The 20,658-nt window shown below is 34.7% G+C and overlaps 1 protein-coding gene across 1 annotated transcript in view; it reads right to left on the bottom strand.

The window, feature by feature from the left end:
- LOC145297503 (uncharacterized) overlaps positions 1-20,658 on the bottom strand; it is an 87,270-nt gene that overhangs the window by 60,426 nt on the left and 6,186 nt on the right. The window contains exon 3 of the mRNA XM_080143399.1: positions 18,962-19,200. Within this exon, the coding sequence (XP_079999525.1) occupies positions 18,962-19,200 (239 nt within the window). The remainder of the gene's footprint in view (positions 1-18,961; positions 19,201-20,658) is intronic.

Raw genomic sequence — 20,658 nt, 5'->3', positions numbered from 1 at the left:
TTTTTTTTTTTTTACTTAATTTATTTTAAAGGAATTTTTTTTTTTTACACTTTCACCCCAAACAAGCCGCGTCGCCACTTTGATGTAAGGGGCTACCATCAGGGACCTAAGTTGCAGGGGTACTATGTAGGGAGTTTAGCAGCAAGATGTCTGTTTACATTACACTTGAACTTCTGCATGTCAGTACAGTTGAGAAAGCAGGAAACCGGAAGAGAATTCCAAAGTACTGCAGTTCTGGGGAAGAAGCTATTAGAGTAAAAGGCCTTCTTACATCTAGGGATCTCAACTGTGTAGGGGTGGGACTTTGCTGCTTGTCGGGGGGTATTTTCGTCGAGGGGGGGGCACAAGAGTTTGTAGTTCGTCAGAGCATCCACCATTAAAATACTTGTAAAACAAGCAGAGGGATGCAACATTACGTTGGTGGGATGGACTGAAGTTTAGATGACAGTTCGGGACCTATTAAGTTGGCTACTCTCTTTTGGACCCTGTCCAGGAACGAGAGACTAGTAGCAGATGCACCAGCCCAAATGTGACAGCAGTACTCCATACATGGGCGAATGGTAGCTTTGTAGAGGTACAGGATACTAATCTAATTTAACGTTACATTTAAAATCGACAGTATTTCTATTTATAATGAATAAATAATCTGCAATAATTAAAATATAATATTTATGCGTACTTTAAGATAGGGCAACGCTGGGCGGCCTGTTAGTATTATAAAAATTATAATATATTAAAATATATTAGAAAAAAGTAGAAAATTTATTAAATGAAAGGAATGATTATTTTATTTGAAGAAGTTTTTTTTCTACACTTAACTCAAATATGTTTATCGCATTTCCACGTCCTTTACTATCTGTCCCATTATCAAAACTTTTTTCACTTTCATACTCCTTCATTTTATTTTTTTAATTTTCTCTTTCACTGTCTTTCTTCTCTTACACTTCCATTTTTTTTTTTTTTCGCCTGCACTTTTTGTTTTCTTGCTTTGTTTTTTTATTCTTTTTTCTTCAATTTTTTTTTTTTAGGATTTTATTATATTTTTTACTTTTCCCCATCTATTTTTCTTTCTTTCACTTTCTTTCTCATTCTCTTACTTTTCTTTCTTCCCCTCCCTTCCTCCTTTATTTGCTCCTCTCCTCCTCCCCTTCATGCTTTTACTCACTCACATTTGTACCATTCTCCTCCACCCACCCCCCTCACTTCATCTATATTTGTCAATCATATGAAGCCTACATTTTGGCTTTTTCTTTTTTCCTTTCTCAGTCAGTCTGATATTTTCCTCTCATTTAATCGTAATTCAGTTGTATCCTTCACACAGCCACAGTGCAATATAATCCGCGTCTTTTTTTGGTAACTTCCTCTAAAGTCTGACGTGCAGTGGAAGTTTTGAACAAAATTAGTCACCCTGGGAAATCATGAGCTGACAGTTCCGCAAAAAACAGTTCCGCTCAAAGACGTTTTGGCAAAAATTGCTTATATAATAAATTTGTACAATTATTACTGCTGTGTAACCCTTGTGTGGGTGGAGTTAGGGGTATGGGTCACCATGCTGTTCGTCACTCATTCTCATTATTGATGACCATGATGACAGGGTTTGAAGCCTTTACTTCCAGCCAGGCAGGTAAATGGAATCCAAGACAATATTTTTAATATTTTTATGAATCAATTGCCTTAACTGTGAGTTGCTTCAGGATGAAGAACAAGGGGGCCTAAGCGCCCTTATCTAGCAGAATCTTATCTGTATTATATTTCTTTTAGTTGTCTTTAGTTGTTTGTCTGTCTGTCCGTTCCATTTTTTCTCAAACTACCGGGCTAACCTGGCTAAATTTTGTATGGGCCGTTATTGTAAGGTTCAGTGGAGTAAGGATTATGGTATCTATTTAATAAGAAGTGGCATTTAAGTGCCATTTTTTCTTGGAAACTACTGGGCAGATCTAACTGAAATTTCGTATAAACCTTTGTTGTTTCTGTTTTTCCGGGGTTTTTTTTTTTTTACATGGGGGTCACCACTTATCAAGGCTCGAAGGCCACTCATGGATAAGGGTTATTGCGTGTACAGTAATCAATAAGATAGTATTGTAGTAATCATTAGTATTGGGGTTTTTGATAGAGTGTCTTAAGGGGGCGGTTTGTCAGGAGTTTGTTTATGTTGGACTTGAAGACATCCAAGTTGTAGTCAGGTGGGAAACAGGCAAGCGGCAGAGAGTTCCACTGGCGTGCAGTTCTAAGAAAGAAGCTTTGCTCATGGAATCTACGTTTGGATTTAGGCACAGATAAAGAGTAGGGAAAATTATTGACAGTAGTTTCAGCCAGACGGATGTTTCTTGTGAAACATTGGCGAGGGGGGACGAGGGATTGGAGCTCAGACGAGCACCTGCCATGGAAATAGCGATAAAACAAAGACAGGCTTGTAACGTCTCTTCTGTGGGAAAGAGGTTGCAGGGAAGAGAAAAGGGCATCCCCCACTAAACCACAAAGTCTATTTTGTACTCTGTCAAGGCAGGATAGGCTGTTTTTAGCAGCTCCTGCCCAGATGTGGCAGCAGTACTACATACTTGGACGTACTTGGCTTTTATACAGATAGAGAATTGCATCAGTAGTGAGATATCTTCTGGAGCGGTAGAAGGATCCCACCATTTTCCCAGCGTCCCTGGCAACAGATTTGATGTACGTGTTCCATTTTAGATCAGGAGTAAAGGTCAAACACAGAAGCTTGTCAAAACATGGAGCCTCTCCAAGACAAGAGCCATCCATTTCAATTGATGCCAAATAGGGATCAGAGCGTTGATGATGTAAAGATAGAAGCTTGGTTTTGGATGCATTAAAAGTGACCAGCCACCTCTTCCCCCATTGTACCACATGCTCAAGATCAGAGGAGAGAGAATTAGAGAGAACTTTGTCATTTATGGCCTTTGATGTGTTGCCATAGATAAACATGTCATTAGCATAGATGTCAACGAATGATTTAAGTATGTGTTTTGGGAGATCATTGATGTAGATCAGGAAGAGAGTTGGACCCAGGATGGACCCTGGGGGATTCCAGCATTAATACTGTGGACCTCTGATTTCTGCCCATCAACCACTACTCTTATGAACCTATCGGAGAGAAATGATTTAATGATTGAGAAAACATTTCCAGTAATACCGTAGCTGGAAATCTTGTGAAGTAGGCCCTTATGCCATACCTTTGCTTTGCTTTGTTATAATAAGGTTTAATGAACTAAGTATTATGATATTAAATAAAAAAATGAGTACAAATTTAATCATATTCAACCATTAATTTGGCATAAAGCACTCATTCTAAGTCAACAGACTGTAATCGTTGCTTGTTTTTAATGGGCTAAATGTTTAGTATTACATTATTTTTTTCTACAAGTTCAGAAGTGCAATAGATCTAAAATTTGTCTATGTCGCATAGTCAAATTAACCCATTTCCTACTCACCCATGTTTATCGGAATATACATGACATCTTCTGATGCAACGAATGCACACCACAGTCAAACATTCACTCTTGCTTTAATCATTTATCCAGTCATTTTGTTAATAAATCATTTAAACAAAACTATTTTATTTTTAAGTAATTTTAAAGTAACATTTTATTTACAACCAGTTCACCCGGCCTGTTGTTGCATGGGATTATTTTATTGCAATCAGTGAAAACCTGCCCGAAAGTGTTTGAAAAATCTACTTTTTGTATTTAAATTTTGTGGTTTCATGTGTACATTTGCAAGCTAAAATAGTGATAATTGTGAAATTCCTTCTAATGTTACGTGGTGGGTGTTATTATTAGAGTACCAAATATGTGTATATGTTTCGTTGTTCAATTGTGAGAGTCTTAGAGTGATAGAGATTAGAGACAGTCTTAGTGAGAGTAGAGTCTTAGGTTTGTTCATGTGTTGAGTGTTCATATGTCTTAAGATATTCATGTTGCAAGAGATAGCATATTGGAGACATAAACAGGGTATATATAAAGAGAGAGACATTTTTTGACAATATATAATAGACAGTGTACATGTTACTACACAATGAGAGGAGATTTGATATATAGATAGATAGACCGAGAGTTTGACATTTATACTTTTGACAGTTCTGTATGACGGGAGTGTTTCTATAATCAATGACACATATATTTCTTACCTATTTTTGAGATGATGATTTTCACAAAGTTCTTATAATATAAATGGACATAAACTTTTTTTGTTGAATAACAACACGAAGACGCAGATACACAAAGATGATGACGTCCTTTATTTCATGACCGGTCCATGATTTCGCTTGAGGAATTCAAAGTTTCTTTACATGGCTATTTCTTCTCTAAACTTTCGCTTCCAAGGTTTGACGTCAGCAGCCATTTCTGACTTCTCTCTCTCTCGGCTCTTTCTCCCTGACTCTTCTTCTCTTCTCTTCTAAGACTGCATCTAAAAACTCTACCTATATTGAGAACTTGTCACGTCATCGCATGATTAAACATGTGCTCATAAAGCACGTTGGATGACATGCGTCACGTTGCCAAACTTCACATGACCCCGAGTTCAGTAACCTATTTTTCAAATAACTTCTTAACAAAATATGTTTACAATTTCAATTGACAATTAAATTCCTTATTTTAATTTTCACAGAAACAAATTTCATTATTACATTCCTTTTCCATATACAGATATGTAAGCTAAATTGCAATTCCTTATTTCAATAACATTCTGTATTTATTTTAAATTATGATTGGAATTTTCAATTCCAAATCTAGCTTCGCAAGTTCGAATCCTTGACTATCCTATTTCATATTAACATTTAACTAATTCCCTATTTTTTTTTTACTTACATGAGAAGGGGGCAGCCCTTATCATGTAACACTAATATAAAAAAATAAATAAATAAAAAATAAATAAAAAAAACAAGAAACTTCATTTATTAGATATTGGCCAGGCAATGCTGAAAGATATGCTAGTCGACGATTGTCATGATCATTATAATAATTGCAAAAATAGTATGTTATCATAACAAAACAAATATTTACAGATAAAATTATTTTATGTTAAAAATTTTTTTTTTATACATAGGCGTCACCACTTATCAAGGCCGATAGGTCACTCAAGGATAAGGGTTAAAGAGTGCAGCAGTCAAAAGGACAATATAGTAATCGATAGTAATGGAAGTTCGGTAAATTTGTTAACGTAAGTGGAACGGCTCATCAGAAACTTGTTCAAATTGGACTTGAAGACAACCATATTATAGACAGCTGGAAAGCAGGAAAACAGAAGACAATTCCACAGGCGTGCAGTTCTAAGAAAGAAGCTTTGATCATGGAATCTATGTTTAGGTTTAGGCACAGATAAAGAGTGGGTGGAATTATTGATAGTGTTTTCAGCTAGACGAGTGTTTCTTGTGAAAGTTTGGCAAGGGGGGGGACCATAGATTGAAGCTCAGTCGAACACTTTCCATGAAAATAACGATAAAGCAGAGACAAACTCACAACATCTCTTCTGTGAGATAGAGGTTGCAGCGAAGAGAAAAGGACATCTCCCACCAGGTCACGAAGTCTATTTTGAACTTTATCAAGGCAGGACAAGTCCTTTCTAGCAGCTCCTGCCCAGATGTGACAACAGTATTCCATACTTGGACGTACCTGGCTCTTATATAGATAGAGAATTCCATCAGCAGTGAGATATCTACTGGATCGATAGAAGGATCCCACCATTTTTCCAGTGGCCTTGGCAACGGATTTAGTGTATGTGTTCCATTTAAGATCAGGAGTAAACGTCAAGCCCAGAAGCCTGTCAAAACTTGAGGCCTCCCCAAGACGATAGCCATTGATTTTAATTGATGCCAGATGTGGATCAGAACGTTGATGATGTAAAGATAGAAGCTTGGTTTTAGATGCATTAAAAGTAACCAGCCACTCCTTTCCTCATTGTACAACGTGATCAAGAAAGGAATGTTAGTTTTCATAACTAGCACAAAAAATAAGTTAAAAATAAGTCTGACCTCTAGAGTCTAACGTAGTCTGACCTAGAGGTCACTTAAGATGATGTGGATCTTCGGAGAGAGCTTGGAAATACACCTATCAGTATCAGTTAGTCGAGAGTTGGGAGTTAGAGAAAGCAGACCGAGTCAGGAGTCAAAGAGGAGAAAGACGGTTGTAGACAGCAATACGGAAAATGTTGATAGTAAAAAGCTAGGAGCGGCGTTGTAGCTTTCCAATGGAGGGAGCATCTGCAATAAAGCTGCTGTAAATACCACCAAGATTTAGAGTTGTATGAATCTTCATTGCCAACTTTTCCAAGGATCCGTCTCATCAAGACAAAAGATGGACCAGATATGTTCCCGATTGGCCAGATGTCGAAACCCCAAATAAGTGTTTTTTGTCCTTTGTATTGTAAAGGCATGTATGTATATTCTTGTCCCATCATTAACTGCATTTAAAATGTACATGCACACACAACAAACTCTGGATTAGACAATCACAACACTAGACAGTCATAGACAAACACACGTACATACACACATCATATAGATAACTGTGACCAAAACCCATAAAACTTTTAGTTTCATGCTATGCAGTAACCAGCAAATACATAGAAATACTAATTTTTAGCGTGACTATCGGATCATTTTGCTAACAGTTTTTCCTCTGATGAGAAAAATTAGCATTCTTTGAAACTCCGCAAATAAAGAATTTCCTAGTCCACCAGTTTTTAAGTATTCTGCCGAATAATAAAAAATATTTGTAAATTTCTACTTTACAGCTCTGTTTCTACTATTATATATATATATATATATATATATATATATATAACATGGAAATTACATAATTGTAATTACCACATTGAGCTCTCATACCCGGATTTCCTCCTGGAATTATTCCATTATAACACTATATATATATATATATATATTTCCCTAAAACCTCTGGCTTTAATGGAGGAAAGACTAAAACTTTCTGCTATGGTTTCAAATGATCTGAAATAACAGCAAGAGGAGACTTGATTCCGAACATTTCTCAAGTTATATCTCTCTTTTGGAAATAGGGTATTATTATGAATATCTCCAGTATCAAATAATTCTTATACACTGCGAAATTTACTTTATGTATGAAAACCAAAGAGGGGACATATAACACATGAGAAATATTTGAAATCAAGTCCCCATTTGCTATTATTTCTGATCATTTGAAACCAAAGCAGCAAGTTTTAGTCCCCCTTCTATCAAGGCCACAGGTTTTGGGGAAATATCAGATATTTTATAATTCATATGCAAAACTAGGCAAACAAATAACTGATTGAAACATTTCATGGCTGTAAAAAAGTGCCAAAAATAAGCTCTAGATGATGGATGATCCCCTTAATGTATGACCTCAAGGGCAAAAGTCACATAGTTCATTACACAATTCAGGTCATTACCTTTCCAACAAGCCTTTATTTTTTAAATTCTGATCAATAGCTGCTGAGATTTGGAACAAAAAAAAAAAAAAAAAAAAAGTGGTGTATCTACGGGTATATCTACACTAGTAGCCAAATTGAATATTGAAATGCTCATATCTTTGGTTCTATGGGACAAAACTACATGAAAATTTGCAGGTTCTTTGATGATCATAATACTATTCTGTGCTTAAAATTTCATGACAATTGGTAAAAAAATAACCTATATTTTTTAAAAAAATATATATGTACAGAGAGACCTTAGGCGCTTGAGGATAGTGTTTAGTAGGCATTCAAGTTCTAAATGTTTCTGATTGTGATTTATGAAACAAACCAGAAATGGCTGAAGCAGTTTATGAGTGATCACAAAGAAAAAAAAGTGACAATGCAGGCGACACTAAAACATACAACTACAAAACCAAATTGAATTAAACTGCAGTGACAGTTATTCAGTATCCTGAAAAACTAATTACATTCTGCCACCAAAACAACCTAATGGAAAATTTTTTAAAATTGCAATAAATGCAAAAAGTATTGCACCCTTCTGATTAATTAATGAGTCAAATGTACACTTTACCAAACTTTTTGTAAAAAGCTACGAAATAAAGATAAAAACTTGTAAACGTGACTAAGTTTTGGATGAGGAATTAACCAAAAAATTGTTTTTTCTATTGGAAGATTTTTTGTCTTTCTTTAATCTGTTCCTTCCTTAGCTACTCAGTACATAACGCTTTGAAAAAGGCCAAATACAATTTTTGAAAGCCAAACTGCTTAAAAAAAAAAAGGCTCTTTAAAACAGTCTATCTTGCAATCCCTTTGATATAGTTTCATTGTCATATATCATCTATAATATTCTGTTTGTTCTTTCCTTAGTTAGTCTGTACGTTATGCTTTGAAAAAGGCCAAATACATTTTTGGAGGCCAAATTGCTTTAAAAAAAAAAGCCAGACTTGCAAAATTTTGCTTTAAAACAGTCAATTTTACAATCCTGGACAAGAATATCCGAGTGACCTCCCTTTGATGTAGTCTAATTTTCATATATCATTATAATAATAATGATCATTGTTAAAATAGTGTGAAAAAGACACTCGTAATTTTGAAATGCAGAAGTTCTTCACCAAAGAAAGAAATCAGCAAAATGTTTCATAAAAAGGGAACATTAAATAAAAACATTGTCTACCAAGAGGTGCTAGACTGAAGTAAATTAAAAATTGTCTCTGACAATGTGATTTTATTATTTGTAGTATAAAATCTTTTACCAAAATAGTTTGCACCGAAAAGAATTGATATGCCATAAAACAAAACAACCAAACTAAACATTATGAATAAATATTTGAACTCTTGCTGAATTTGACCTGGATTCTTGGGATTTTCCATCAATTATTGCTCGCGCTCGACCGTCAATCACCGGATTAAGTTGAACATTGTTCGAATGTTGAAACGCTAAATCAACTTTTACTTCTAGACCATTTTATTTTATATGGAGTATTAGAGTATTAGGGAGGCTGCACAATCAAATCTATCGTTTACCAGGCCAAAGTCATTCCTGAAAATAACCCAGGTAAAGAAGAAATCTACATTGGAATGACTCAGGGTACCTTCAAGCAGAGGTTGTATGCACATAACTCCACTTTCAAATATCCCCAAAAGAAATTTGACACATCTTTAGCCACCAAGATTTGGTCGCTTAAAGAATCTAATACTCCATATAAAATAAAATGGTCGATCATGGATATTAAAAAATCTTACGACCCAACCTCCAAGACCTGCTCACTTTGCACTACTGAAAAATTTAGGATCCTTCAGGCTATCAATAACCCATCCATAGCCTGTATGAATATTAAAAACGAAATCTTCAAACAATGTCCCCACAAAAGAAAATTCCTCCTCGCCAAATGGCTTAACAACAGCATAACTTAACCGATTCTCACCCCATTTACACAAAGACTCCTAATTCACACATAGACACCTAAATACCACATTCACCTCTCACTCTAAACCTCAAACCATCTCTCTTCTAATCATACCTCAACATTCCTCGCCACCTTACCTCCTTACTATCACACACCCTATTTACACAAAGACACCCTATTCACACATAGACACCTAAATTCCACATTCACCTCTCATTCTAAACTCCAAACCAACTCTCTTCTACTCATATCTCAACCTTTCTCACCACCTAATATCCTTAACTTTACCATATAAACCCCCCCAATAATAAGGATAACCTTTATAGAGAAACTATTCCCCTCCCTCCCACAACCTTCGCATCTGATAGTTGTTAAGTCTTTTAATATTGATTAATTTCCTTTAATTATATTAATTATCTTAAATTTCTCCATTCACTATTATTCTCTCATAATTAAAATATTAATATTTTTTAAAAATTAAAAATTCTTTTAAAGTTCTTATTTTTTATTTATTTATTAAATTTACCTTATTTATCTTTATCCTTATTTTATTTAATTTAATTAATTTAAAAAAATCATATTAATATATTCATGCCTTTCTCATTAATTATTATCGTTAATTGTCTTACTTTTATTTATTGATATGGCTTTAACAGGACTTTTATATTTTTTAGAGAGTTTTCCATAGCACCCCCTTCCCCGCTATGCATGCACACACACGCACACACTTTCTTTCTTCTATAACCATAATCTATTAGCGTCGTTTTTAAAACGATATTTTTTAAATATGAAATTCTGAGTCTTAAATGCTCGTCTAGCGTTTCTTCTATGTTCGTTCATTTTGCATTAGTTCCAGATGTTTCTTTGTCGCCGAAGAGATTATACCGATTTTCCACAGTATATTATTACTGTTTTCGGTGTATCGAAACCAATGGTACGACCTTGAAATATGTATATATAGAGTCATAATAAATATTGTATATATATATATATATATATGTATATATATATATATATATAGTACTTAAACTTACATGTTTTAATATAATTTCACGTTCATTATAAGATTCAAAAGGCTTAACATAGAAATTTAGAATCAAATTCAAGTTAGTTTTAGTTCTATTCTCTCTTCGCACACTTGAATTTTATGCTGATTGGTATTATTCTCTGTCTTGAAGAAAAAAAATGAAAGTTCATTCTTATTTATTTTTTCAAATAAAAAAAAAATCTATTTTATTATTTTTCAATCAGAAATATTATGTATATATTTTTTATGTCCATGTTTGATTCTCCATAATTATTATAGTTGCTTCCCCTTGATTTATAATTTTTAGTTTGCAGTCTAAGGGCGATAACTCTTAATTTATTAATAATTAACCGAACTACTGCAATTGTCCAGCGCAAAACTGCAACATATTTCTATTAAAACTTCTATTTCTCTCTTTTACCGCTTTCTCTCCTTCCCCAACCCCCCTCTTTATCTTCTGTCCACCCATCCCACTCCTCTAGCTGGACACACATGAACAAAAAACTCTTTCTTTATAATAGATTCCACAAAGAATGAATCAGTATTTTCTTTCCAAATTAGTACATAAAATGGCTGTAAAACTGACCCAGTTAACTTCAAAGAATGGATAATTTCTTTTAAATATTAGATATTATTCATTCAGGGCAACACTAATCAAGAATATACTAACTTTGTAGTTTTGTTTTGTAGTTTTTGATGTTCAGCTGAACATACAGGGTGGAACGCCTTAAAAAATAGAACAGTAAAGCTTTATTTTAAAACTTTTATTGAAAAAAGTCAATTCAGGTAACTTGATTGTAGTAGAGCTGATATCTATTCAATGTAGCTGCCTTCAGCCTCAATCACTGTCTTGATACATGTCTGGAACATTTCCACAAGCACCAGCAGGAGCTAGACAACTACTCAGTGGATGGCGGCGATCAGACTGGCTTTGGCATTGTGGGAGGTCATGTTGGTTATGTTCTCGACATATGACTGCACAAAGTAGTTCAGCAGGTTGGAGTTGGGAGAGAAGATGGGGCCAGTGAGGGAAGGATACATAGTCATAGCATTCCTTCTGAAACCAAACTGTGGTCTCTTGGACTTGTAGGCCAGCGCCGAATCCTACTACCATACCCAGGGTCTGCCAGGGGATCACCACAATCTTCAGCACATCCAGGTACATTGTGGTGTTGATTTTGAAATCAACTTTAAAGATGTGAGGTGGCATAATGTGGCCCTCACTTGAAACCACACCAAAGACCATAACTGTGGCCGTTTTCATCGCCCTGGGCACATCCCTGTTATTTGTGGCAATCCATTTTGAGGGTGCTGGCAATGGTCCTGCTGTCATAACTTGGATCGGCAAAGAGCAGGAGTTTTACAGCAGCGCATCTCTGATCACACTCGTTGAACACTGTGTCACTTTCAGACATGATAAAGGCTCCTATCGCTCTTGGGATTTGTATACAACTGGCCAACTAGGAGATGGTCTGCAATAAAAAAAAGAAAACCGGTTTTCATAAAACGGAAATAGAATCATGTAGTCTTTTCAAAGGTGACGATATTATCATTCCATCCTGTATAAATACCAAGACAACCACCCTTTATATATTAGACAATTTTGGGTTGAACGGATCACATTTCATTACTGCCATTATGTATATAGTATATACCTTACATCAAGTCAGTTGCCAAGATCGCTGGAAAAATGGTAGAATCCTTCTACCGCTCCAGAAGATATCTCACTACTGATGCAATTCTCTATCTGTATAAAAGCCAAGTACGTCCAAGGATGGAGTACTGCTGCCACATCTGGGCAGGCGCTGCTAAAAACAGCCTATCCTACCTTGACAGAGTACAAAATAGGTTTTGTGGCCTAGTGGGTGATGCCCTTTTCTCTTCCTTGCAACCTCTCTCCCACAGAAGAGACGTTGCGAGCCTGTGTTTGTTTTATCGTTACTACCATGGCAGGTGCTGGTCTGAACTCCAATCTCTGGTCCCCCTCGCCAATCTTTCACGATAAACACCCGCCTAGTTGAAACCACTGTCAAAAATTTTCCCTACACTCCTTATCTGTGCCAAAATCCAAACGCAGATTCCAGGAACAAAGCTTCTTTCTTAGAAGTGCATGCCTGTGGAACTCTTTTCCGGTTGCCTGTTTCCCACCTGACTACAACCTGGATATCTTCAAGTCCAATGTGAACAAATTCCTGATGAACCACCTCCTTAAGACACTTTATCAAATCTCCAACATTAACGTACTGTACACACAATAACCCTTATCCCCAAGTGGCTTCCAGGCCTTGATAAGTGATGACTACCTTGTAAAAAAAAAAAAAGTTTTATTTCTGTGTCTTTATATATGAATTTGTCATTATTATTTATCTTCATTCATTTTGATATTATGTAATTGTCTACTTTTGTGCATATTACACCTAACTTTGCTTATCTGTTTCTTTGATTATTTCATTTGTTTAATTTATTTTGCTTATTTATTATGTTTTTTAATTTTATGAACATTAGTTTATATTCACATGGCTTCATTTAGTATAAAATTTGTGTTTAAACCTTTCTGGTCTTTTCTTTAGCAAGACTGTAAGTAAAGAAAAAAAAAAGAAAAAAAAAGAAGCCTACACATCTCCAATTTACAAATAAATGATTACAAGTAAAATTAAAATTTATCAATTTATAAAGTTTTAATGTAGGTTTTAACGCAAAAGACCTCTCAAAATCAAGGGGAAGTAACTGCACTATTAGGCAGGAGCTGCTAGAAGCAGTTTATCCTGCTTTGACAGAGTACAAAATAAACTTGTTAGCTTAGTGGGGGATACCCTTTTCTCTTCCTTGCAACCTCTTTCCCACAGAAGGAACATGGTAAACCTGTCTTTGTTTTATTGTTATTTTCATAGTAAGTGCTCACTGAGCTCCAATCTCTGCTCCCCCCCTCGCCAATCTTTCACAAAAACCACCCATCTAGCTAAAACCCACTGTCAGTAACTTTCTCCACTCTTTAACTGTGCCTAAATCAAAACATAGATCCCATGAACAAAGTTTCTTTCTAAGAACTGCATGCCCGTGGAACTCGCTTCCATTTGCCTGTTTTCCAGCTGACTACGACTTGGCTGTCTTCAAGTCCAACATAAACAAATTCTTGATGAACCGCCCCCCCCCCTTAAGTAATCCAATTTACAAAATTTCCATTACTAATGATTACTACGATATTATCCCATTGATTACTGTACACTCAATAACCTTTATCCTCGAGTAGCCTCTGGGCCTTGATAAGTGGTGACTTCCATGTAAAAAAACAAAAAATAAAAACTGCCTTGCTATTAATTCAAATCGTCCATTTCAAAATACAAAACGTCTGACCATTGTGTATGATTTTCGTAAAAAGATCTTTTCCTAATTTTTAGCATTCATATTAATTTCGACATAACACGTAAGTAATGTTTTCACATGAAATGTGTTTGCTTCAAAATCCACTTTTCTGCACAAGCACTAAACATATGAATGAAATGTTTATTTAAAATTTTGCTTCAAAGTATTGCAACTAGCAAACTCTGCAAAACAATGATGAACTGACATTTATAGGTGTTTAATTTCCCTTAATTCTCGTGTTAATTGATGCTGACCCAGAGGTAACGTCCTAGCAAATGGAGTCAAAGATAACTTTGTAACTGAGTTCTGATCTCCCAACCAGCAGTAATTATCATTTCCTACACTGATGATTGTGAAAGCATGAAACACTAGGATGAAACACTGATGTCTGTAGGTATTAATATAATGATTAATCAACAGAGACATACCTCAATCAGCAGGGAAAGAACTCTGTTCTTATTGTTGAGCACTCTAAGTAACGTAATAAGTCAGCCACTTAAGCTTACATGCGCAGATTATATTAGTGTATATATATATATATATATATATATATGTTTCATTTTTTATTACCTTTTTATCTGTTTGGTTACATATGTTTCAGATGTTGGACCATGTTTACGATCCAACAGCCTCATCAGACCTTACAGAAATGGTTGTTATTATTTGGAAGAAGTGTTTAGAGGAAAAAAGTGGGGGTGGGGTAAGAGATAATAAGGGGGAGGGAGACAGGTATCGACAATATTTAAGTTTTGAAGGTTAAAATACATTAGGTTGTAGTGAGTATGGGGGGTAGCAGATTCAGGTAGGCGTGGGTGGAGATATATGGATATAGGGAGGGGGAGGAGGAGAGAGGATGGTAAAAAAGGAGGGGGTAAGGTGAGGAGGGCGGAGGAATTTCAATTTTTTTTCTCTTCAGGTTTTTACTAATTACCAGTTTTACTAATCTATAATATAAAGCTGTGTGTGTGTGTGTGTGTGTGTGTGTGTGTGTATCTGGTCACGAATAGGCTCCTATATGGTTGACCATTATAGAAAACTGATCACATATAATGATAGAAGATGTATTGAGACACAGGAATGGGTATGTTTGATCTGGCATAACGGTGGTTCATTAAAATTGTGGGGTCCGCGTTCGCGCCTGGTCCACAAAGTATGGAAATAAAAAATTTAAAAAATAAAAAAAAAAACGTTTACAAGTGTTTTTGATATAGATGTACATAATAATATTTTGATAAGTATGTTTTAACTTAAATAGGGATGGTATAATAAAATTGTGGGGTCTGCGTTTGCACTTGGCCTCCATAGAATGGAAATAGGCACAAACTTTAATAAAGACTTTTCATATCTATCTGTGTAAGTATACTTTGATAATTAGGTTTCAGTTTGAAGAAATATGGTATAATAAAATTATGGGGTGTACATTTACGACTGACCTCCATAGAATGGAAATATGTCACAAAAGTTAACAAGGTTTTTTTTAATATATATCCACAGAATATATGGGGTTTATCTATTTTATTTTTACTTTCATCATATTTTGCTTTGGTTTTGATACCCCAAATTCAAAGCTATCTCTTTACAACCCTTCCTTTTCATAACCTTATCATCTATAAATATAAAAGCGAAAATGTGTGTATTTATGTTTGTGTGTCGGCTAAAAACTTTCGACAGGCAACAAATTCACAAACTCTATATCATATCGAAGCTCCATCCTTCGCTCGAAAAATATCGAAAAATTGTCCAAAAACGTTCATTTTTTCACCCTGAAATTGACAATTTTCGACAGGGTGTGGTCAACAAAAACGGTCCTCTCGCGACGACGACCGGTTCTACGCATGCGTCAGATGACGTCATGACCTGATTAACTTTAAATAGTTGAAAAACTGAACAAATTTCATGTACGTCGCGTTAGGTCAGTTGGTTAACACGTTGGTTCCTTATCTAAACGTTTTGGGTTCGAATCGTGGTGTGAGATATCTTTTTTTGTTTTATTCAATTTTTTAAATTTAAATATTGAACCAGTGTTATTTAAGCCATTTTTCAGGTAATGTTCGTTTTTCTGGTTTTTTTTTTGTTTTTTTTACTTTGCTTATCCACCCCTGACCATACACCCAAAAACACCCGGGTACCCACCGATTTTTTTTATTTTAATATCGAAACAGGTTTATTTAAGCCATTTTTTTTTGTTTTTTCGATTTTTACATTTAACATAGTTCGTTTGCCTTACTTTCGTTTTTTTTGTGTTTTTTTCGATGTTCTGATTACCCCCCCTCCCAGCTTAAGTTTTAACGTTGTTTTCTTCTTTTACTTCGCTTATAACAAACAAAGCGGGTCATTAATCTCATTCTACGACTTCCGTGCACGCACCTGTCAATTTGGTTCTTAAATAAATTCGAACATCTTTCAGTAACTCATTCTGGCTGCCTGATTTTATTTTCAAACTTCGCCTCAGGGCTTCGGGTTCGATCCTACCCCCCCCCTCCGTTTCTTTTTTATTTAACAGCACACACACCTCCAAACACCCGGGCAACTCCGGGTACCCCCGCTAGTACTTTCATAAATCAGAGTCCATTTTCTGTAGGCTGTTTTTGAACCCAGTCAACGACGGGTACTTTTGCTAGTATATATATATATATGAAATAAAATGGAGGTGGAAGGACCTGGATACTCAACGTTTTGCCCGATTTATGCGGGCTTCTTCAAGAGGGATGGTCATTCTTGAAGAAGCCCGCATAAATCGGGCGAAACGTTGAGTATCCAGGTCCTTCCACCTCCATTTTATTTCATATCGTCGGATTTAATCCAGCTCAACAATCTATATATATATATATATATATATATATATATATATATATATTGCCCCAGAATCTTTTTACTTTCAATTCCATTTCCCCCTCACTCAATCATGCCTTTTATCTTTTACATTTTTATAAAAAAATATTTACATTTTTGGAAATTTTGAATTTTTAAGAAATAAAATCAGTTTTGCAATAAAATCAATTGAACGTTTTTTGAAATTTAAGTTGCATTTAAGTGTTGAAGTTGAAAACAGTACAAAATTTATTTCTTTTAAAAAAACAGCTCTTGTTTTTTCAGTTTTTTTAAATTTTTTTTTACATCATTTTGTGATGTTTAATTGAATGTTGGTGATATTTACCACCCTCATACAACAGAAAAATTTAACACAGATCGGAAAATGAGATTTGAAGAGCCAGTGCACTAGAGGAAATACACTGTGGCCTGCAAAAAAAAAAATGTCCGTACAGCCCCTTCAGCATTCCCTGGTAGGGGCACCTCAAAAGATTAGCAATAAATTAACCCGTTCTGAAATAGAGGGTGAATCTCCTAGAATTGCACATAACCAGAGACATACCTCAATCAGCAGGGAAAATGCCATTTCAACAATGGAACTAGACTATTGGCTTTGGAGCTGAGAAACAACCCCTACATTAAGTGAATAAAATTGCTTAAAAACTATTACACGTTTTTAAAAAAAGTTAAGATAAAAAGTAGTGATGAACGATGATGATGCAATTTCCAATTCGGATATAATTACACATTTTCATTCTTTTAAAATCTAAATATTTAGCTATGGAACTTTTTTTTTTGTTGTTTGTTTTGTTTGGCTTTTCGTCACACTCATGTAATATATGCATATATTTTTGAAAATGCAAAAACTACTCTTGTAGGGCTGATCTATAGATTTTAGTTTTACTTGTAGTCTAAAACGATGCACATTTTTCATTTTATCATTCAAAATCGCAATGGAAAATTAAGTTCAAAACGAAAGCAAACAAAAAACTAAAATTAGAATCGTTTTTAGCATCGGAAATAAGGAACAAATTATTCTGATTCCAATACCCTAAAAAGTTCCGATTTTTACCAATTCTGATTAATCATCCTAAAACTGGTGAAAATTAAATTGCAACAGATATACAATAACTTTTCTTTCAATTTTTTTCTTTCATATACTAGCTGTACCTCCCAGCATTGCCCGGGAGTGTATTTACTTGATATTTTGTTTTACTTTCATTTATGTAGAGTTTTTTGTGTGCTAAAGAAAAATAAATATGATGCACATACCTGTGATAGAAAGAAAATATTGTACACTAAAAATCATGAAAATTGATTAAGTAGCTTTACTTTTTAAATAAGAAAATCAAATTCTATGGTGAAAGTATGAGACGATCTTGTAATACCATCTTCAAAATAGTGAAGGCGAAAGGGAAATAACTCCTAATAATTCAAATTTGCAAAAAATTCTAAAAAGCCATTTTTAACATGAGGAGGGGAAAAGGCATTGGAAAAACTCAAATTGATTTAAAAAATGTTTTTTTGTAAAAATAAATATACTTGATCAATTTACATGATTTTTTGTGTACAATATTTTCTTTCCGTCACAAGTATGTACATTACAGAGATCGTTTTTTGATACATGGGGAAATTCTAGACAAGGACAGTTTGTTTTTTTTTGAAAATATTTTTTTCGGTTACAAACAAACAGAAGTAACTCTGCAGAGACGAATACAGAATGATGCCCCATTTTGTTAAGATGGTGGCAATTTTGAATACAATTCCAACCTGGATAAAATATTTTTCTGGAATAAATTGCATTCAAGTACATTTTAGTACTTTATTAATATTGTGCAACCATAATAAAACATCTTTTATTAATATTGTGCAACCATCTGAGAGAAAAAAAAAAACATAATACTTAGTTTGCTACACCTCCTTTTAACAAAAGTCCATACAAAATTTCAGCCAGACCAGCTCAGTAGTTTCCGAGAAAAAGTGGAATGGATGGACAGACAGAAAAATATAATATATATACAGCTATATATTGATATATTGACTGGCAGTAATAATCAATTCCTGCATTGATGATTGCCCAAGCATGAAACACTAGTGCCTATAGGTCAAAATAATATTTATTTAAAATAATAGAGTAAGCTGTAATAATCTCCTATAGTAATAAGCTCCTTTTAACGAAGATTGGACCTCTTTAAGTGTTATAATAAGCTGTCAGCCTTAGCATAAAGCAATATTCCAGCATTTGTCATTGAACAACATCTAGCTTTTTGTATTTGCCCTCTTGCCTTGACATTATAGAAATTCACTTATTAAACCCAAATAAGAAAAAACTGACGATGAGGTAAATAAAGAAATAACTTTACATATCAAAAAACACATAACAAAAACCATTGTATAGAATGAAGGATTGTCATCAAAATGTACTCACGTTTCGTTTCCTTGATGCTGATCCTCTTTATGTGCAACATGTCCAAAACTGCCGCCCACCACAATCATCCCGACGTCAGCCTTCTTGATGGACACTGGCAACACCATGATGGCCATTGATTTGAGAAAATACTGTGACTCAGTTAGCTCACTTGTATTTCTCAAATGAACACTCCACAATGAGTTCAGGTTGTCATCATAACAAAAAACATACCACTTGTCAGTCACAACAGCAATGATCTGCGAACAAACACATTCGAAATGGTTATCATAAGACAAACACTTATTACTATTATATTTATTTATTTATTTTTTTTTTACACAGTGATCACCACTTATCAAGGCCCGGAAGCCACTCAGGGATAAGGGTTATTGCAAGTACATTACGTTAGTGTGGAGATTTGATGGAGTGTTTACTTAAGGGGGCGGTTCATTAGGAATTTGTTAACATTAGACTTGAAGACATCCAAGTTGTAGTCTGGAGGGAAGCAGGCAGACGGAACAGAGTTCCACAGGCGTGCAGTTCTAAGAAAGAAGCTTTGTTCATGGAATCCGCGTTTTGATTTAGGCACAGATATAGAGTGGGGGAAATTTTTCACAGTGGATTCAGCTAGACGGGTGTTTTTCGTGAAAGATTGGCGAGGGGGGACCAGGGATTGGAGTTCAGACGAGCACCTGCCATGAAAATAACGATAAAACAATATTTATTATTATATACTTATATAATATACTTGTTATTATATACTTGTATTATATATTTATTATTATATATTTATTATTATATACTTGTTACTGTATTATTATTACCGTATATTTCGGCATATAGGGTGAGTGTCAGATAAGATGAAGTACAAAGCTGGAGCAAATTATAATAAATTTATCATATATCGGTTGCATAAGATGACTGCTAAATCATGAAACCATATTTGTTTAGCCTAGGCTAGACATTGCAATACCCAGTATCTTATGATTTTTAAAGATGACTAACTTTAAGAGTCGTCTTATACACCAAAATATACAGTAGTTATTACTTATATGTTTTAATCACTTATATATATTATTTATTATCAGGCCACCTGGCATTGTCCGGTCATAAAATATGCATAGATATTATATTTTAACTCATACAGAAACTAAGGCATGTGTATGCGAGTATTATGTTTTTTCTAAACAGTTCACTTCTTGTAAGTAAAAAAAAAAAAAAAAAAAAATTCTCGAGCTGAGATTGAATTTATTAGGCCAACTTAACACAATCTTTAAAGAGCCTTTTCAAACCTACTTATTCTTAACAAGGAATTTATCATGTAAATGATTCATTTATGCGCATTCCTGAAACAGTTGACAAACAGATAAAAATCTGATGACCCTCATGTACAAATTTTTCAATTTTGACCCCTTAGCAGCCTAATCTATATAAGAGCCGTCCAAGGATGGAGTACTGTTGCCACATCTGGGCAGGAGCTGCTAGAAAGAATTTGTCCTGCCTTGACAGAGTTCAAAATAGACTTCGTAACCTCATAGATGTCCTTTTCTCTTCCCTGCAACCTCTATCTCACAGAAGAGATGTTGCGAGTTTGTCTCTGCATTATCATTATTGTCATGGCAAGTGCTCGACTCAGCTTCAATCTATGGCCCCCCCCCTCGCCAAACTTTCACAAGAAACACTCGTCTAGCTGAAAACACTATCAATAATTATCC

Source organism: Euprymna scolopes, chromosome 18 (assembly GCF_053919585.1).
Source record: "Euprymna scolopes isolate OS-2025 chromosome 18, ASM5391958v1, whole genome shotgun sequence".
Classification (NCBI taxonomy): domain Eukaryota; kingdom Metazoa; phylum Mollusca; class Cephalopoda; order Sepiida; family Sepiolidae; genus Euprymna; species Euprymna scolopes.
This window is presented reverse-complemented; position numbering and strand designations above follow the sequence as displayed.